The following is a 21,659-nucleotide window of genomic DNA, read 5'->3' as shown; positions in this document are numbered from 1 at the left end:
AGGCCAATGAGACCCATAGGCTGAAGCCCATCATGTACCTCTAAAACCTCCCCGGCTCCCGCTCAATTCAAGCAAATCCCACCCTCCCCAAAACCCTCTCTCTCTCTCTCTCTCTCTCTCTCTCGCTCAAACCCAAATTCCAATTGAAGCAGACCAAAGCAAACCCCTTTTGGCGAAAATGAGAGAAGAAGAGATAGAAAAGCTTCGCGGGGTAGTGAGGGACTGCGTGACCAAGCACCTCTACTCCTCCGCCATATTCTTCGCTGATAAAGTCGCTGCCTTTACCAATGACCCTGCTGATATCTACATGCAGGCTCAGGCTCTCTTTCTCGGCCGCCATTATCGACGAGCCTACCACCTCCTCAATGCCTCCCAGATCGTTCTCCGTGACCTTCGATTTCGTTACCTCGCTGCAAAGTGCCTTGTAAGTCTCTTGCTGTTGAAATCAGGAAATGGGTTCTCTTTGTTTGCTGATTTAGTTCAATGTTTTTGCTTGTTATGGGGTTTCCATTTGTGGGTTGTGGGTTTCATAGTTGGGTTTTGTTTCACTTTGGTATGTGGTTGTAGAAGAAACGAAAAATGGATTTACCTCCCTCTTTTCAGCGCATTGTATCAGTAAAATAATCTCTCTTTTCAGTTCACCTCTCTCTCTCTCTCTCTCTTTCTCACACACACACGCGCACTCTCTCTCTCCACATGTTTTCTTTTTTCCTTTTCATTATCTTTTCGGACAGTTACGACAAATTGACAGTCTTCAGCTCTAAATTTGGCTCCATGAAGTCGTTTTCTAGGTTAATAGGACTGACTAGTCCATTTCTTTCATGTCCGTGTTTAATCAGGAGGAGCTGAAGGAGTGGGATCAATGCATATTAATGCTTGACGATGCCAAAGTGGATGAACATGGGAATCTGAATGACACAAAGGATTCAAATATCATGTACTTGGATAAAGATGGCGAAGATCATGAGATCAATGTAAGATTCTCTCTCTTTCTCTCTCTCTCTCCCCCTCACCCCTTTGTTAACATTGCAATATGAAAACTTGGCTGGCAACAGTTTTTAATGGTCTACCTTTAGACACTACTATGGGTTTATTGTACTACTATCTTTGTCTCTAAATTGGTTTCATTGTAGTATTTATCTGCTTAATTCATTTGCCATACTGGGTATCTACAGTTGGAGTCTATGAATATCTGAGTTTTCATTGTTGATGGCATGTTTCATGCTCTTGAACATTTATGCTTGTATAAGTTTCTAGTCATGAAATGTGTTATTCCTATCTTGCAACAGATATCTTCTGCAATATGCTTTTTACGAGGTAAGGCATATGAAGCATTGGAAAACCGTGTCCAGGCCCGGCATTGGTAAGTTGTTTCTGTGACTTGGCCTTATCATGTAATGTCTTAAGGGGTGTGTGTCTGTTTCAGTGTGTTTTTGGGTAAAATTAATGATATCCTCTCTAGTTTTTAACTTGACGAGTTGTAAAAATCAAACTAAATGTTGATCTTATGGATAGAGAATAATATGATTTCTGTAGGTGTGACATCTATTGAGAAAAGCATATATTTGGAACGGATCCTTTAACGTGTTCTTTTTGCTCTAATTCTTTCAAGGTACAAAGCTGCTATCAAAGCTGATCCCTTATGTTATGAGGTATGTATTCGATCTATTAGCCTACCAAAATAATTTCTTGTCTTCTCTAACATTTATGGCCACCAAAAGCGGGGAGGGGAAATAGCATTCCCTACAAAAGGATTAAAATTTCTAAAGTAACAAATTAAGAAACTGTTTTATCATTCCAAACATGCTTACAATAATGGAATCTTCTATCACTTGATTTTTTTAAAGGTTTTGCAGTAATTCACTTATGGAAGCATTACTCACAAGTTAGATAGAATCATTTTTGTATGGGGAAACAAATTTCATCTGGAAAATAGAGAGACCCACGTGAGAGCGTTAGGAAAAACGTTGAGCTCTATAGCATTTTCATTGTCATCCTTCAAACATTTTTCTAATCTCTTTATTTTTTCCTTTTTCAGGCATTGGAATGTCTTATTGAAAATCACATGCTTACATATGAGGAAGGTTAGAATCACCAAAATAATACTTATCTTTTAATCATGTGTGCTTGTTATTGAAGTAAGTAACATCATGGATTTTGATACTATTTCTATGTAATTGCCGAAATCTAATTTAGGCTTCTGGTACTTTTATATTTTTGTTGATCCATAGATTGGATTGTAGTGTTTCCTCTGCATTTCTTAAAAAATTTATTCCACTAAGGATGGGATGGTTCCCTTCTTAAACCTTTTGATTTGCTGCTGAGTTTCAGAGGCAAGTCTACTTGCGTCATTACAATTTGGTCCTGAAGATGGATGGCTCTCATCATTCTATTCATGCTTAATTAAAAAGGTAAACAGAAAGCCATTTCAATATGTCAGACTTCAAATATCGAACATAGAGAAGACATCTTACATCTGAATAATTTTTTATTATTAATATAGATCACTGTACAAACATAAAGTAACAATATCTTTTCCTGTGCTCTCATCAGTCTTTCTCCTTTTTGTGTTTTCCAGTACGACAAAGAAAATGTTGTAGAAGCAAAATTCAGAGAACTTGAAAAAGAGAAGTGTAATAGTAACACTTCTGATCCATCCTTCTTTCGTACTCTGAAAACCAACACTGACCTTCTTGCCTGCAAAGCTGAATACTACCATCAGTGTGGTGAATATCAAAAATGCTTTGAGCTAACTTCTGTGTAAGTTGGCAACTGGTTTGGAACAAATTACAATAACAACCCACACATTAGATGCTATTTTCCCCCAATAATTTATGTGTTTCATTTTTGATTTAACAGACTACTTGAAAAAGACCCTTTCCATCTGAAGAGTACATTGGTGCATCTAGCAGCTGCTATGGAACTTGGGCATTCAAATGAGCTCTATCTTATGGCATGCAATTTAGTGAAGGACTATCCTCAAAAGTGAGAGTGGTTGAAACACTTATTAATTGAGTTACTACCGTACAATTTGAATGTACATCCATAAATGCATGCACATATTTTATGGTATGTGGACATGCAATCTGGATTGCAGTTACCAGGGGTTTGGGGGATCTGGTAACTCTGATTTGAGATGCCACTTGAAAGATTGATTTTGGATTTTTTTAAGAATCTATGTTTTGTTGCTTGTGCAATTCATCTAGTTCATTACTTTATCAGGTTTATTCTCTTGCTAGGGCCTTATCATGGTTTGCCGTTGGATGTTACTATTATTGTATAAAAAAGTATGCTGAGTCACACCGTTATTTCAGGTAACTTCATCACGATTAGTAATGCTGTTAAAAACGAAATGTATACACTTAACTGTATTTCTAGTTGCTCATTTTCTCCGATGTTGAATTGTGATATTTTGGTATTGAGTGGTTTAAAGTTTCTGCATTTACTGGTTTAAGATCCTTTGATTGGGACATATTATTTTTTCTATATATTTTGAAGGCTTTGTTATGTAGTTATGTTGTGTATATGAGAAATTAGGTTATGATCATTCTTTTCCCTCAGCTTCCCCTGATATTCAAATGTTGTTCAAGGTGGAGTTCTTACTAAGTTCAAAACCTTGTTGCCTGATAAATAGCCTTCACGTCATAATGGATGCTTTAGATTACTTAATGTGGATTCTGTTGGACTATATAGGGATTGCATTTAGTTAGGCTCATAAACTCATTTAACCCCATACCAGTTGTTACCACATTGATTTTTAAATATCTTTATGCTGGTTATCTTACTGCAAATATTTACATTGCTTTGTGTCATTCATCTATTAATAGGCCCTTTATAACTTTAGACTGTGGACCAAATCCTGGTTTAAATTTGATTTAGTCCTGCCTGAACATGGGCTGCTGCTTGCTCCTTCATTTGGTGACAGACATTTGGAGCAATTATCTGGAACCATAATATACTTAAAAATCATTTGAAATGATAACTGTAGCAAGGATTTTTGTTACTTATGTGCTGCAATATTTTGAATCATTACTGATCTCTTTTGGCTCTATACTATAGCAAGGCTACCAGTCTAGATGGGACCTTTCCACCTGCTTGGATTGGATATGGGAATGCTTATGCTGCTAAAGAAGAGGGTGATCAAGCAATGTCAGCTTATCGCACTGCTGCTCGTTTGTTTCCAGGGTAATTTATGTGTCTTCCGGTCTCTTATGGTTTTCTGTTACCTTGAATTTTCTTCTTCTTCTTCCACTTGGAAATATAAGAAAGGATATATGATCATGTCATGTACATTACCTGTGCTTGATTATTTTCTAAAGAGAACCTTTGGATATTTCTTTATCTGTATCATTCTCTTTTATATTGTTTGTATTCTTGGTTACTTGTGGTATTGTTTGTGTATGCTTTTTCTACCATGCCCACTTCTAGAATTGCTTTGCGAGTAACCAAGAAAACATCAATAAAGAATGAAACTATGAACCATCACCTAATTTCTATGTTTATCTCTTGCTCTCTCTCTATCTCTATATATATACCTACCTGTGCACATTTGTTAATGGCATCGGAGTGAAAATGTATTACAAGAAAAAGGATAAGAGCACAGCAAAGGTATAGGTGTTGAGAGTTCAAAAATTTCAAAATGAATTTCTAATGATCTTAATCATAATATTTTGAATGAAACTTTTCACATGTTTTGCAGTTAGATCTGAAACATATTTTGTGTGTATAATATTTATAAGCATGTTTTCATTTTTTCATTCAGATATCAGATTTTGCCACAATTTAACTTTTACAAGAGTAAAAGAAAAGATCTTAGCACTAACTTTGGTGTATTCATTGCCTCTCTGTTAAACTCATTGTCTTATGTTATATGGTCGTTATCATGGCTGCAAACCTACCTAGTATAGTACTTCATCTCTCTCTTTTGTCCAATGGTCCATAGTTTAAGTTCTCTTATTATGTATGAATTGTCTTTTACAGGTCTTGATATTCTCTTATTCCAGGTGTCATTTACCAACTTTGTACATTGGGATGGAGTACATGCGAACCAACAGCTTTAAGCTTGCTGAGCAGGTAACTTACAGTTCTGTAAACCATTTACTTGTTGCAGTTTGTGATCTTGACTTTGGTCCAGAAATGTGAAATAATCCACATCTATATCATCATACAAGGGAAGCCCTGAATTTTGGTGGCACATTTATTTCATGAGTTTCTACCTTATCTCTTACCCATTAAGTCTCAAAAACAATTCTTTATATTAAATGATTATACATTTCCCACCTAAAAACAATGGATTCTGTAACTTGGTATTTTGCTTTATCATACTATAAAAGTACTGATATTGCCTCTTTGCTTTTTAGTTTTTTATGCAGGCGAAGACCACTTGCCCATCAGATCCACTAGTATATAATGAACTTGGTGTTGTTGCTTATCATTTGAAGGAGTAAGTACAGCGCGCTAAAAAATGCAACCTTAAACAATGAATATTAGAGATAAGTTTGAAATGACATTCCAAAAGGCTGACCATGTATTTCTAATTGTTTACAAATAAGGACCATACGGGCAAAATTTTCTTGTGTAACAAATAAAATGTGATATTCTGTTGCAAATTACTATAACTCTACCATGCTATAACCATGCTATAACAGTGGGATAAGTAATCAAGTGGCCCAAAGTGGTATAGTTATCTGGAGGACTAGTGCTTCGTTTTTCTCATTGTCATATTTATTCTCTTATGACTATATGTAAGTTGTAGCTTGCTGAACAGATTGTGGTGATAATTGGTTGTTTCTTATCATACCCACACTGTTAATTTTTGGGTGCGATCCTTAAAATTTCATAAGTGGTCCTATGATGGATCCAGAAAGAATAGGTAAATTAAAGCTGCCTGCGAATAGACATATCAAATTCTAATTAGCCCAAACAGGATTTCCAGAAGGGTAAGTAGTGTTGATAATTTAAAGAAAGGGAAATAGTGATCACTAGCATAGTGTCATTTGACTTGTGAACTTTTAAAATTTGGGGCCCTTATGTTGTATAATCATTGTTTAGCTCATCTATATTACTACAGCATGAAGTTTATGATATTCTGTCATTTATGTGGACTATTAGGTTGTATTATCGAATCTTTTGCATGTTCTTTAACCTTTTTAGACTGTTCTGTTTGCTGACCATTTGTCATAAATATTCCTTTAAGCCATACCTGTCTCATTTGTACTAAGTGATTTTTGATGAATCTCTGTCTTTTCATACAGGTATAACAAAGCTGTGTGGTGGTTTGAGAAAACTTTGGCTCAAATTCCTTCCCCTTTAAGCGAAATGTGGGAACCAACTGTGGTTAATCTCGCTCATGCATACAGAAAACTGAAGTACGTCTTTTATTTGATTATAGTTTCTAGCATTTCTTTTGTTGGCTCCTTCTGAGGGCTTGAGGATATACGGTGTCTTTAATTCTTTTCTGCTCCAATTTTTTTATTTTTAGTAGGAGATTATTGTATCTTTGATTTGTGGGGTTGAGAGAATGTTGTATGGTTGCTTTGATTCTTTGTAGCTTTTTAATATAGATGTCTACTATTTATCTTGGTGCTTTTAATTTCCTACAAAGAATATTTCCTTTGGCCTAATTAGATAAACCTACTCTTTCTCAGGATGTACAATGAAGCTATTTCATACTATGAGAAAGCACTTGCATTGTCAACCAGAAGTGTGAGTACTTATGCAGGTCTTGCATATGCTTACCATTTACAGGTATCTAAAGTTATCAATTACTTTATGTATTATTAGAGAAGAATTCTTTCATTTGAAGTGGATTGTGAAAAACTGATGTCCCACTTTCTGACTCAGCTTATACTCAGGTTATAAGCTTGTGTTCAAACACTGAAATGTGAAAAAGAGCGTATATGTGCCTTTCATCCCCGTCCATTATGGTCACAATACTTGATGTTTCTTTTCTTTCTTGTTTTCACTGTTGTGCAGGATAATTTTACTGCAGCGATTACATACTATCATAAAGTGAGTAATTATTCTCTCTCCTAAAAGTTGAATGACTCTGTATCTGGTTAAGTGAATAGGAAAATAGATGTGTTGCTTTAAGAATCTTAAAAGGATTTTTTTTGTTGTGTATATTTTTGCATAATTTGTGATGTTCATAATATTTATGTGGTTTATGCTCCATGATAATAAACTTTAAATGCACGGAGCCATTAAAATTTCTGTAGGATGCCATCATGCCCAAAGATGCTTTGACGGGCCTGGAGTGCATCTCCTTTTCAGATGCTTATAGTGTTTGAGTTATATGAAATTCTTCTAATTGCAGGAAGAAAGTACGATAATGGCATAGGTATTAATCTGTTTTCCTTTGTTCATTTTCCTGAGCAGGCTCTATGGCTACAACCAGATGATCATTTTTGCACTGAAATGTTAAGTTTGGCATTAGCAGATGAAGCTCGTGGACCACAGAACTGAGTTTCAATGGAATTAGGCGTAATTATGTTTAGTGATACTCGTACTTAAGCGTGTGTATTGTATGTGCAATAGATACCCCAATGCCTTGGATTAGATTAGGTGATGTAATATCTTAATTTTATTTCTTGTATCAACGTAATGTCAGCTGGGACCTGTAATTAATCAACAGTTGATAGTTGAAAAATAGGTTCATGGGAGTTTATTCATGATTTTGGCCAAGTCTTAAGTTTATTCGTGGAGTTGTATTTGTTGATTGCAAAAGGTTGGGCATTGAAATCGCATCCGAAAAAGAAGACATGATTATATCTGAAGACGCTATGCCTTACATCAGAAACACACAGGAAAAAAAGACAAGCAAACTGAAAATCTGAAATAAAAAGTAGAACAATATATCTAGTCTCTAAGCCTTCTCTTCATCCTGCTGATTTGCATTGTCGTCATCACACAGATACTGTCTTGTTCATTGTCTGCGAATTGGAAATATGCATATCTCTACGTCTTAAGAATTAAAGAAGCAGACTCCCCAAAATCCTACAATGAATCCTAGCAGAACAGAAATATGAAAACATGGAAGTTGGTGCCCATTGTCCACATCTCGGTTGTTCTTATCTGGATCAATGCCTCTAATTCAGATTGTTCACAGGTTTATATATACATGAGCAACTAGAGTATAGAGAAGAAGCGAATCTAAAAGAAGTGTTGCTTCATAAATTAATCGACAAATCATCATTGGTCTCATGAAGATGGCAAACAACCTAAGCTACCTAATGACACAACACAAATTAATTTTTCTAAACCCCTCAATGCATGTGGATTTTCCACTAATGAAACCAAAGCGAAAACCTCAATGGTCTCACGAGGGCGCACTTCACCCATCTTGTAGCCAATGATAATTATTAACTAAGGAAAAGGAGTGTGAATTGGCCAAGTATTGGTCTTCGTTTTGGTTTCATAGTGGAAATCTCTCTTTCACGTGCCAGATTTTGGAAAATGTTTATCGTGTGGTTAATTACAATGGTTGTTTATTTGCTAATTTCTTTGTTTGTAATGATGATTGTGGTATGATGAGTTTGCAAAAATGATGGTGTATTGCATGGTCATATTAAATTAATTAATTAGTCGGACATCTTCAAGAATTAGAATTGTTATAATTTCGCCTGACTAAAAGATCAATGAGCATGGATATTTTGGTGTCCACAAAAGGGGTTTGTATTGACACTTTTGGCGCCCAACACTATAAGTGCCAACATAAACTTTTTTGTGGGCACAAATGTCGATACAAACCCCCTTTGGGGACACCTATCCTATACCCCAATGCCCATTCATCCTGTTTTTAGTGCCTAATGGGGCTCCCTAGTCATAATTAGTTTCCTGATTTTGTGTCTTTTATTTTTCCTCTGATTTTATGTAGCTTCTGTTTGAGGGGTAGGTCATTTTTGTAAATTGGTGTATATATTCTATACTTTTCCAATAATTTTCTTTCTGAAAAGATATAATTATTAGAAAAGGATTATTGAAAATTGAATGAACTAACATATTGGACTTATGCATGACCATGATAATAATGCTTTGTCATACATGCATGGAGATGGATGGAGCATCAAAAGTTCTGTAGGAAGGCTTCATACCCAAACACTCTTAGAGGTGCCTGAAATATATATCTTTTTAGATGGTTATAGGGTTTGAGTTATATAAAACATATATGGTTCTAATTGCAGGTATGTTTCCTTTTCCATGCAGACTCTATGGCTAAAACCAGACGATCAATTTCTGCACTAAAATGTTAAGTTTCGCTTATGAAAGCCGTTGCGCTGTTGACCCCATAATTGAATTTCGATAGGTTCATGGCAATAATTCATGATTTTGGCCAAATTCAGTAGAGTTTTCCAATCGCATGCAAAATATATATATGTAGCTGAAGTTGTATTTGTTGCTTGCAAAAGGTATCCGAAAAATATAACGCAATAATAACTGTCCCTTATTACATCACGAACACATAAGAAAAGCAAACAAAAAGTACAGCAAGATACATCTAGCCTCGAAGCCTTCTCTTCATCCTGTTCATGCTCACTGTCATCATCACATAGAGCCTATTCTGTACATTGTCTATGAATCCAAAATATGCATACCTCCATCTCTTCTTAATAATTAAAGAACCACAAACTCCCCAAAATCCCACTATGAACCCTAGCACAATAGAAGAAATATAAAACCATGGAAGTTGATGTTGATGCCCATAGCCCGCATGTTTGTTGTTCTTACCATCTGCATCAGTGGCGTTATTTGTTTCGCACTTATTTCGACTTGGGGCACCACAAAGCTTTGGGTTCCCTTCAAATGCAGAAGCATCGAAGCTTTGGATCTGACCACAAGACCTTCACCTTGAGAGACTCCATCGAAACGTTGAACCATTCTGTCATGTGTCAGGATGTCTTGCATGACCTCTTCATACTTCAAGGTTCCCTTCCCGAACATAAGCGTCGTGCGAAAGTGTTTATAAGACGGTGGCAAGGATGTCAACAACATCACGGCCTTGTCTTCCGACTTATAAACCTCATCCATTCTCTGCAAGTCAGCAATACACCTATTAAAGGCGCTTACGTGCTCCATCATGCTTGCGTCCTCCTCCATCTTAAGAGAGTGAAGCTCTTCCTTCAAGAAAAGCTTGTTGGACAATGATTTTGACGCAAACATCTCTTCTAGCTTTTCCCATGTTTGCTTTGCGGTGTCTTCCATCGCATTACACAACACCTCATCGGTTAGATGTTGTTCGATGGATCCTCTAGCAAGCTCGTCTAGGTCATCCCACTCTGCATCTGTCATGGTTACCGGCTTCTTTTCCTTGCCTTCCAAAACTTTGCTGAGACCTTGCTGCTTAAGAACATGCTTCATTCTTCTTTGCCAAAGCGTGAAGTTCTCCTTGCCGGTGAATGAATTTAACTCCACCTTTGTGCTTGATACCCGTTGTGACTTAGTATCGGAACATTCTTCGTCCTTGTCGCCTGCCATCTTCAACACACCGCCGCTCTTAAAGTTATAAGAGCACTTGAGCATAAACCAATGCCCGCCTCAACCTGGCTCTGATACCACTTGTTGTGAGAAAACACTTCCAAGACCTTGTCGTTGATGGACTACGCAACAATCACAACACAAGCTACGCAAAGATAAATCGCACATGAAACCACAAAAGCAAACACACACAAGAACACACAAGAATTTATAGAGGTTCGGCGTCATGCCTATGTCCTCTCTGGTGATCCCCGAGAAAATTCACTAGTATGAGAAAAATCCCTTTGGTTACAATAAAGAACTCCCTTTGATCTCTCTCTCTCTAGATCTCTTTTTCTCTCACCCTAGGTTTGTATATCTTGAATCTCTTCTAAATCCTAGTCTAAAGTACCTATTTATATGTATAGGCCTTTAGCACAATCATAGAAGGAATAGGAAACTAAAAAACCTCCCAAAACTAGGCAAAAAACCGACCTGTTTTCAAACAGGAAATCGCAATCCGCTCGAGCGCCTACAGGTCCGCTCGAGCGCCTGCGCCAATATGCCTTTGCCGCTCAAGCGCCTGAAGTTTCCGCTCGAGCGCCTGCATGCTGGGCTGCTTCCTTCTTTCCTTCGTTTAGTCGAGCCAACTCCAACAAGTCTTAGCGTATTTCCTTTGCACACCGGTTCCGAGGGAGCGTTAACTTTCTTTCATATAGCCATAGCCGCAGACACTTTATATCCTACAAGTTATACACTTGTACCAGCACCATTAAAATATGATATGATATCACATTCACATTAAAATCACCAACAGTATAGCCTCTCTCATTTTACTCTTTGAGACAAGATTATTTTCTATATCTTAAAATATTTAGCCTGAACATTATCTGAAATTTTTGCTTAAGAGAGTCATCTGTAGTACTGCTAAAATTCTATGGAACAAAACCTGCATTCGTAAGGAACCTTGCCGAAACTTTAATTTCAGAGACAAAGAAGATTATTGTAATGTCCTCCTGTCAAATTAAGTTCGTTTCACTCAGTTCTTTGCATCCATAAACATTTAGACTGACCTGGAAAGCCAAATTGAGTGACTTGATTCTGTAACATCGTGAGATGGGGACTACACCAATACTGGGCAATTCACACGACTAGGTTATGTCTCCTTTTTCTTATTCCAGACGGCACATAGTACTTCCAATTATCATTGGCTATATAATATATGGAATTGTTATTAGCATTCCGAAATAGTCATCATGCACTCTTTCTTTGATTTATGTATTTTCATTCATTTGGGATGAGTGCATGATGAATACTTTGTTGTTCCAAAAACAGCTTTTTATTCTATAGTATATTCTATATGGAATATGTTCTGTTTGGCGAGAGAACATGTCCCTACATATATACAGAGTCTTGTTGCAAAAGAAAAATGAACGTGTAAATAAAAGTACAATCTAGCCTCTAAGCCTTCTTCTCATGTGCACTATCATCATCACATAGAGCCTATCTTGTATATTGTCTACGAATTGAAAATACGCATATCTCCATGTCTTCTTAATAATTAAAGAACCACAGACTCCCCAAAATCCTACAATGAAACCTAGCGAGACAAAAATATAAAACCATGGAATTTGATGCTCATTGTCCAAACCTAGGTGGTTCTTATTATCTACATCGATGCCCTTGTTTAGACACTCATTTGGAAGTGGAGAACCACAAAGTTTTGAGTTCCCCTCAAATTCAGAAGCATTCAAAGTTTGGAGCTGAGTGCTTGTTGGGATTGGTCCTTCGAGATCATTGTATGAGACATTAAAAGATTTTAAGAAACTGAGGCTCGCCAATGATGACGGGATTTGTCCAGAGAAATGATTCATAGAGAGGCTCAAATTCTCTAAATTTTTTAGGTTGGATATTTCGTCTGGAATGTTGCCGGAGAAGTTGTTGATGCTAAGATCCAACTTGTGGAGAAGACGCATTTGGCCGATCTCAGAAGGTATTCTGCCATTAATGTGATTGAGAGATAGGTCTATTGTTGGTGCGAAGTTAGACAACCTGTGAGGGTAAAAAATTGGATTTTGGTCTGCAGCAGTGAAGATAGGCAATTCAAGATAATCGTCTACTACTTGAGCTGCAGTAGGTTCATGCACCAACCTTGGCAGTCCACAAAGTTCTTTTGGAAATTCACCTGAAATTAGGTTGTCAGCCAAGCTTATGCAAAAGAGTTTTGGAAGAGTCCCCAAAGAACTAGGAATTGGCCCTGTAATTCGACTACCCTTCAGAATCAAGATCTCTAGATTCTTGAGTTTGGATAACCAAAGAGGCATTTGACCAGTGAACTCACAATAATACAAACTCAGAAATCGAAGATTTTGGAATCCATCAAAATCAACCATACCACCATCAGCTGGCATTTCCTCGCCTTTAAACGAATACGAGAAGAGGAGTGTTTGAAGACTCTTGCAACGCATTAATATCTTCATTGCCCCAGTGACATTGGTTAAGCCGCCAAGCGAGAGTAAGGACAAGGATTTCAATGAAAGAATCTCAGGTTGTATCTGTCCTTCTATATGATTTGCACTCAATCGAATTGCTTTTAGCGACCGGCATGAGTAAAGGCTTATTGGCAAGGTACCGATGAACTGATTCCTAAGTAGGTCAAGCTTACTAAGTTGACTAAGTTTGGAGAAATTAAGAGTGGAGATATCTCCTTCCAAGTTGTTGGCTGCCATATGTATTTCTATAAGGTTTGTGCAATTCATCAAAGACAGAGGCAAAGAACCTTCTAGATTGTTGTAATCAAGAGCCATGAGTTTCAACTTGGAGAGCTTCCCAAAATGGTGAGGGAGCACGCCACTCAATTGATTAAAGGAGAGGTCAAGGATTTTGAGGTTGGTGAGGTTGGCAATTCTATCACTAATGGCTCCATATAGTGAATTAGAAGGTAATGAAATTTCTTCAAGTTTTGTAGCATTGTAGATATCTTTTGGAAGTAAACCTGAGAGATTATTATTACCAGCACGAAAATTTTGCAGTTCAGAACACTCTCTGAGCAGACTAGAAATGTTACCGCTGAATTCATTGGAGGAAAAATCCAATACCTTAATCAAGTGAGAAGATTGGAGACAAATAGAGGATGGGATAGACCCCGACAAGGTATTGTTGCTGACATTGAAACTAGTCAAACTCCAAGCTTTTTGGAAGAATGAAGATGGAATTGCTCCATGAAAGTGATTGCTTGATAAATCCAGTTTCTGGATATTGCTAGATGGTAGATAAAGTGGTAGCTCTCCAGAAAGAAGATTATAGCTCAAATCAAGGATCTCAAGACGATTCAAGGACAAAAACAATTCAGTTAGTGATCCATAAAGTGAATTGTGAGAGAGATTCAAGTGGGTGAGATGTGTGAGATTTCCAAGTGATGATGATGAATGAAAAATACCTCCTTTGAGCTCTTTCGAGGGTAAGAGCAAATGGGTGACCCAACCATCATGATTACAAGTGATGCCTTTCCATTGACAACAGTTTACTGATGAAGTCCAGTTTAAGGGAGAAGAAGATAGAGTGAGGGTGAAGGACAGGAGAGAGTTGCGCTCAATTTGGTTGCATGCATGAATATTCGTAGAGATAATGGAAGAGAACAAAAGGATAGGAAGGAAGATATGTGCCATTGGGTTATAAGGCTTCATGGCAATAGTTTTTGTTTCTTCTTGTGTTTACATTGCTTACAGGTTTGGATATATATAGACATGAGTAAGTTAAGGTTCTTTCCTTCTTTTTAGCCTGAAAATGAAATCTTAATCAAAAGGCAAATCATTAAATTGAAAAACGAGAATTGGGCAAACAACCATACCCACACAACACAAATATCCAAACCCTTATGTACGTGGAAGAGAGATTTCCACACCCTTATGTACGTGGAAGAGAGGTTTCCCCTAATGAAACCAAAGCGAAGACCTTGTTATTTTAAAGTCTAGCATTGACTCCAAAGTAGTTTCGTCCTCAAGCTATAGCACTAATTTTATATAGGAAAATGCTAGGGAGACCAACTTGGGAGACCAACTTGGGATACCAACTCTCTAATAGAGCGTGGGACCCATTGTATTGGTGGGCTCCACCTCTATTAGAGAGTTGGTACCCAAGTTGGTCTCCCAAGTTGGTCTCCCTAGCATGACCCTTTTATATATATTGTCATATTGTGATGATGATGTGTACTTGCAGATGCTTTCGGCTATTTATTTTGGTAGTTGGCTGATTGGCAGACATTGGGAAAGCAAAGATTGGTTGCGAATCCTTTTGGTGTTTTGACATTAATGGTGCCATCCTAGATACGTCGAAGAGAGAGGTTCCAACTAATGTAGCCAAATTGTAGACCACATTAGGTCTAAAGAGGTAGAAAAACTTGTATGAAACAAGGATAACACTATTTTGTTATCCCGGCCAATCACAGTCTGCCACGTGGAAAAGTTATCTCGTGTGGCATATCGTGATTGGCCGGGAATAGCAAAATAGTTTATCCCCGTTTCATATAAGTGTTTCTCCTAAAGAGGGGTCATGACGAGAAACACTAGTGTGAAATCGGGATATCATTGTTTTGCTATCACCAGTCAATTACGGCATGTCATGCGTGGTAACTTTTCATGTGGCAGTCTGTGATTGGTTGGGAATAGCAAAACAATGCTATCTCCGTTTTAGACAAGCTTTTCTGCAGGATGAGAGGATCAGATCAGATCTCCTTATTCCAAAGCATGTGCGACGACTCCAAGCACTTTGCCCCAGTGGAAGGCAACCACTACGCTGAAAAAGTTTGAAGATTGTCATAGATTACCGTCCTTTTCTTCTTCCTGAAGGGTTATTTAATACTATCCAATATCGCAATCTTCAAGCAGTTCTATTTTTGGTCAAAAGAGCTTATTCTGAGTTCTAATTCCCCGAATTCTATAAGCTTGCTTGGTCTACTTTGTTCTGATTAAGTGTCGTATATACGACATGCCCGACATGGCCTCAGATTGACAAGAGCCATGCCTGATCTCAACATTAATGTTATGTAATATTCATTGCATTTGCTGAACCTGAACGCTTATATCGAATTCGTTCAATAGGATCAGGACTCACTGGCTACCGTCTGTCAACTGAATCTTGGACTGGAGTGAAATGTCTCAAGTCTGTTTTTATCAGTCTATAGTTTAATTTGAAGAATATATGGTATGATGAAGACTTAAGAATATAATATAGGATATGATATCACATTCACATTAGAATCACCAACAGTATAGCCATGGATGAAAATATCGGCGATACAGATATTATCGGGCCTTCAATTTACAGATATTATAGGGGATATATTGATGTCGTTTTTGGTATCGAGGAAAATCGACAAAAACCACAGATATTGGCTTAAAAACACGGAATTTTGAAGTGAAACTTTCATAGATATTAAGCACATTATCAATGAATGTATTGAACAAATAAAATTCAAAATATACCAAGTATAAGATATGCATATGATGAAATGTACGTATATATAATGTGCGATGAAAATCTTGAAAATAAATACAATTAGACTTAACACAACAAAGACAACATTATTCAAACATAACCCAACCCAACCCATTAATACATAACCCAATAACATTATATTACAAGAGTCAGACTTAATGATAAAGCAAATGAGAGATAGAAGATCAAGTGAAAAATAAAATCAAACACACAAGAAACCGAGCAACCAGAGAAAGGAGAGGAAGAGCCAAAGATAGCAGAAATGACTGAGAAGAGAAGAAAGGAGAAGCTACTAAGTATTAGAGCTTGGTTTTTGACATTGATTCAGTAGATGGGACCTATGATTACTTTCAAAACTGAAGATACAGTTCTAGGTTTTTTGTCTGGTATCAGAAAATATCGGTAAATATCGAGGATATTGGGAGTTATTGGGGATCTATCGCCGATAAGGGGAAAGAAATAGGCTCACCCCTTGTATTTGTATCGACACCTAAAAAAAAGGAACACTATCTTAAAATAGTTATTGAGACAAGATTATTTAATATCTTAAAATATTTAACCTGAAAACTATCTGAAATTTTTGTTTAAGAGGGTCATCTGTAGTTCTGCTAAAATTCTATGGAACAAAACCTGCACTCGTAGTTTTGTTGTTTCTTGGCTTTGGGCCTGCCCGTGTCTTTTGAGTTTCTATCTAAAGCAATTTTCAACAACAAAGAACAGAAATGATTAGAAATTAGATAGACAACAGGGCCTGTCGGATTAGATGACGTAGTTAGTTTTTTTTGTCAAAGATAGGGAAAATTTATTAAAAGCGAATAGAACAGTTAACATCCTTGGCTAGGCAATTAAACAGCCAATCAGGACAAACAATATCCCAGCTGTGCCTGCCACCAAAACGAAAAACATGAGCTGCCACCAAATGTGCAGCTTGATTACAAGTTCGCGGAGTATGCAAAAACTCCACCTTATGAAGCTGTTGAGTCATACAAATAATGTCAAAAAGAATCCCTTCAATCTCCACGTCCTGGCTAGTTTCCTGATTTAACATATTAATCAAGCTAAGTGAATCTGATTCCACCACCACCTTATCATACCCAAGTTCCAAGCAACGGATTAGAGCTTCTCGCACCGCCTCCGCCTCCACCATTAAGGCCGACACACACCGTAAATCCCCTGTACCACCAGCACAAAGGAAGCAGCCAATGCCATCCCGAAGTACCCACCCCACCCCCCCTTGGCCTGCTTTTGTCGCCCAAGCACCATCACAATTGAGCTTGACAGAACCTGGGGGAGGACAAGTCCAGGTCGGAGTGATGGTGACTCCAGGTGCATCCAGAGCATTCTGCGGAGATGACGTAGTTAGTTGGGTGACTCACGTCTCTTCATTCCATTTACTTTGGATGAGGACTACTTGAGCCAGACATTTAGTCAAGCACCAGATGAGATTGATGGTATCTTTGGTGAATTTAATTTAGTGGGATTAAAAGAAGGATTAAATTAATTTAGGGGTGTTAATTTAATTTAGTGGACGATCACTTTTATCGTCAGGGACATTTTCTAATTACCATTTATTTACTTTTCTGTCATTAATTTAGGGGCTAGTGCTCATTCCAATTACTACTCGTAAAAGTAAGTTCTTAAAATAGATTGGAGACATTGATTCTTTATTTTATTTTAATTGTCATTAATTACAGTTCTATTCACCTGTATGTCGGATTGGACGACATTTTAGGTTAGATTTTTCCCACCTCACCCAGCGAAAGTAAAAAATGAAAAGAATTTCACCAAGTGCTTGTACACGATATCCACTCTGGACTTTTTGCTTGTATACTCCATCACTTCCATAATCCACCACTTATTCCTAATTAAGCTTTGTTGGCTATAGAGTTTGTTCGAGTTTAATTTGTCCAACTTGGAAAAGTTAAGAGTGGCATGGAGGTCTTTATAAGACTCAGGGCTCATTTGGTACACTGTATTAGACTCTGGATATGAGTATTTATGTCAATTGTTTTGTGTCAACTTGTATTATTTAATTACCTGACTATTTTAAACGGATTGGGCTTTTAATACTCTCATTACCTGACTAACTAGTACAACTCACGCACCCTCGTTTAGATAATACATGCTTAATTATACGGTTAGGGAAAAAGAGCATACACGTTCACGTGAAAAATTCTATTTTTGATCTTCTTCTCCCTAGGGTTCTTCTCTGCTATCTTCTTCACAGGTTATTCTCTTCACTCTTCTCCAAGTATCCATCTCTTTCTCTCTCATACTCTCTCCAATATGGTTATTCTCTCTTATCTTGTCTTCATCTTCTCTTTCTTTATATAATTCATGTTTTATTAAATTTTGTGGAAATTAGGTTATGAGTTTTTATTTTTGTGGAAATGAGGTTAGGAATGTAATTGCATCATGGAATTATTTATTTGTCTATGTTTTGCATTGAATTGAAACTCGATGTTTTAGAAAGCAACCAAAGAGCTTGGGTTTGGTTGCTGGGGAATGGATGAGTTTAGATGAGTTTGGTTCATAATTCAGTTTTCCAAAATTTCATGATTTTGGCCAAATCTCTGCAGAATATGTAGCTGAAGGTAGTGTGAAGAAATCACATCAGAAAAAGAAGACATAATTATAACGACAAACGGTGACTTATTACATCAGGAACACAAAAGAAAATAGAGAAAAAGGAAATGAAAACAAACTTAAAATGTAAATAAAAAGTAGAATAATGTATCTAGCCTCTAAGCCTTCTTTTCATCTTGTTCATGCGAACTGTTATCATCACTTAGAGCCTATCTTGTACATTGTCTACGAATAGGAAATATGTGTATCTCAAAGTCTTGTTAATAATTAAAGAACTACAGACTCCCCAAAACCCCACTATGAACTCGAATGCAGCGGAAATATAAAACCATGGAAGTTGATGATGCCATGCCATTGTCTTTATTGTTCTTTTTATCTGCATCAATGCCCTTAGTTGGTCCGCACTTAGTTGGAAGTGGAGCACCACAAAGTGTTGGATTCCCCTCAAATGCAGAAGCATCGAAGCTTTGGAGCTGGGTACTTGTTGGGATTGGTCCTTCGAGATTATTGTATGAGACACTAAATTCTTTCAAGAAGTTAAGACTTGCCAATGACAATGGGATTATTCCAGAAAAGTGATTCATGGAGAGGTTCAGAACCTCTAAAATTTTGAGGTTCGATATTTGGTTTGGAATGACGCCGGAAAAAATTGTTTTTGTTAAGATACAAATTCCGGAGAAGCAGCAATTGGCCGATCTTAGTAGGTTTATCACCAACAATGTTATTGTCTGATAAGCATATTGATGCTGAAAAGAAAAACAAATTGTGGCCTAGAAAACTTGGATTTTTTGACGTGGCCACGACCAAAGATAGGCAATTCAAATTCATATTGGTCCGCTTTAGCTGCAATAGGTTCATATACCAACCTTGGTAGTCTACAAAGTTGCTTTGGAAATTCACCTGAAATTCGGTTACTTGCCAAGTTTACATGAAAAAGTCTAGGAAGAGTCCCCAACCAACTTGGAATTGGCCCTGTGATTTGATTAACTTCCAGAAGCAAGATCTGTAGGTTTCGCAACTTTGATAACCATATAGGTATTGGACCAGTGTGGCCAAAATCAACCAAACTCAAGTACCAAAGATTTTGGAATCCTTCAAAATCAACCATGTCATCATCAGCTAGCATTCCCTCACCTTCAAAGGAACCAGTGAGAATGAGTGTTTAAAGACTTTTGCAACTCCTAAATATCTTCATTCCCCCTGTGAGGTTGGTGAGTCAGTTGTAACCAAGCGAGACGAAGGACAAGGATTTCAATAAAAGAATCTCTGCTTGTATTTGTCCTCTCTAGATGATTTGCACCCAATCAAATGGCTTTTAGGGATTGACATGAGTCAAGGCTTATTGGCAAGATACCAGTGAATTCATTTTCAAGTAGATCAATTTTACTAAGTTGACTAAGTTTGGAGAAATTAAGTGTGGTGATATCTCCTCCCAAGTTGTTGTATGCTAGATGTATTTCAAAAAGGTTTGTGCAATTCATGAACGATGGGGGCAAAACACCTTCTAAGTTGTTGAAATCAAGGTTCAGGAGTTTTAACTTGGATAGCTTCCCAAAATTGAGAGTGAAGACACCACTCAATTGATTCTAGTAGAGATCAAGGATTGCGAGGTTGACAATTCTATCACTAATTGCTCCATATATTGAATTTAGAGGTAATGCCAGTTCTTCAAGTTTGGTAGCATCTGCTAGAAGAAACCCTAAGATGATATTATGACCGGCACGAAAAACCAGCAGTTCTAGACACTCTCCTAGTCCTTGCGAAATGGTGCCATTAAATTTATTGGAGGAAAAATCCAAAAGCCTAGTCAATGGAGAATAATGTTTGAGACAAATAGAGGATGGGATAGAACCTGAGAAGATATTGTTGCTGACATTGAAACTCGTCAAATTCCTAGCTTGTCGGAAGAATGAAGATGGAATTGCACCATGGAAGTGATTGCTTGACAAATCTAGTTTCCTGATATTGCTAGATGGTAGATACAGTGGTAGCTCTCCAGAAAAAAAGTTACAGTTGAAATCAAGTATCTCAAGATGCTTCAAGGATGAGAAGAATTGAGTTTCAAGTGTGTCACAACCCAATTTTTTTTAATTTTAATTTTAATTTTAATTTTATTGGAAGTGTGAGGTAAAAGAAAACTAATAAAACTAAAAACCTAAATAGCAAGAAACATGAGAACTGATCGTAAACTTCTATTTAAACCAAAGTAATTTACATTGTAATTTTGCAAGCAAAATAACAGGAAAGTATATACTTTTAACAAAGCATCCAAAACTATCCACAACTCGTTCTTCTTGTTTCCACGTCACAAACTAAACTTTAGATTCAAAACCTGCAATAGATTCAATAAGAGGTGAGCATTACATGCTCAATAGGGGTCCTATGTCTTATGTGATTAGTGAGATTTTTAATGTACAATTTATGCAATGCATGAATGAACTTCAATTCTACCCAACCCGTTAATCTATATAATAGGGCAAGCAAATCTGCATGTCCCATACCATGCATTTTACCACTGTGATTCTGAATGCCCCATTATATAAACTAACACCCATCTCAGTTATCCCATAATTCCCCTTTTCTCATTTTACTTTGAGACAAGATTATTTAATATCTTAAAATATTTAACCTGAACACTATCTGAAATTTTTGTTTAAGAGAGTCATCTGTAGTACTGCTAAAATTCTATGGAACAAAACCTGCATTCGTATGGAAACTTGCCGAAACTTTAATTTCAGAGACAAAGAAGATTATTGTAATGTCCTCCTATCAAATTAAGTTCGTTTCACTCAGTTCTTTGCATCCATAAACATTGGGACTGACCTGGACAGCCAAATATGTCGTTTTTGCCAGTAGAAAGAACAATATATATGTAGCTGAAGTTGTATTTGTTGCTTAATTTGCTTTCATAAGCATTTTTGTATTCAGTTGATTTAGTATTCATGATTTTAGACAGCCAAAATCTGACCTTTTTGTTGCTTGCAAAAGCTAGCGTGAAGAAATCGAATCCCATAAAAAAGACATAATTATAAGGACAAACTGTGCCTTACTCCATCAGGAACACAAGACGACAAAAAAGAAAGAAAAGAATTGAAAGTTTAAAATTAAAAAGTACAATAATATAT

General features: G+C 37.0%; 2 protein-coding genes across 4 annotated transcripts; one reads left to right on the top strand and one right to left on the bottom strand.

Annotated features, from left to right (window-relative positions):
- Positions 1-66: 66 nt before the first annotated feature.
- APC6 (anaphase promoting complex 6) lies at positions 67-7,670 on the top strand. Its single transcript, XM_021959197.2, has 16 exons — positions 67-424; positions 840-974; positions 1,290-1,363; positions 1,613-1,652; positions 2,039-2,084; positions 2,332-2,411; positions 2,579-2,760; positions 2,860-2,985; positions 3,240-3,314; positions 4,060-4,185; positions 5,004-5,073; positions 5,361-5,443; positions 6,255-6,368; positions 6,648-6,747; positions 6,976-7,011; positions 7,378-7,670. The coding sequence occupies exons 1-16, from the start codon at positions 179-181 to the stop codon at positions 7,462-7,464; spliced, it is 1,620 nt and encodes a 539-aa protein (XP_021814889.2). The 5' UTR covers positions 67-178; the 3' UTR covers positions 7,465-7,670.
- A 1,755-nt stretch (positions 7,671-9,425) lies between these two features.
- On the bottom strand, positions 9,426-14,145 carry LOC110757590 (receptor-like protein 2). Of its 3 annotated transcripts, none has more exons than XM_088251402.1 (2): positions 12,112-14,145; positions 9,426-9,707 (listed from the first exon to the last, which is right to left on the bottom strand). In XM_088251402.1, the coding sequence occupies exons 1-2, from the start codon at positions 14,136-14,138 to the stop codon at positions 9,497-9,499; spliced, it is 2,238 nt and encodes a 745-aa protein (XP_088107528.1). In that variant the 5' UTR covers positions 14,139-14,145; the 3' UTR covers positions 9,426-9,496. The 3 variants fall into 3 exon arrangements, with proteins under 3 accessions (XP_088107528.1, XP_088107527.1, XP_088107526.1); XM_088251401.1 differs by having other exon boundaries at positions 9,427-9,559; positions 11,949-14,145; XM_088251400.1 differs by lacking the exon at positions 9,426-9,707 and having other exon boundaries at positions 9,711-13,772; positions 13,892-14,082.
- Between the last annotated feature and the right edge of the window lie 7,514 nt (positions 14,146-21,659).

This window comes from Prunus avium, chromosome 4, assembly GCF_965620075.1.
Source record: "Prunus avium chromosome 4, drPruAviu1.hap1.1, whole genome shotgun sequence".
Classification (NCBI taxonomy): Eukaryota; Viridiplantae; Streptophyta; class Magnoliopsida; order Rosales; family Rosaceae; genus Prunus; species Prunus avium.
Note: the sequence above shows the minus strand (reverse complement) of the source record. Positions and strands in the feature narration are given on the sequence as shown.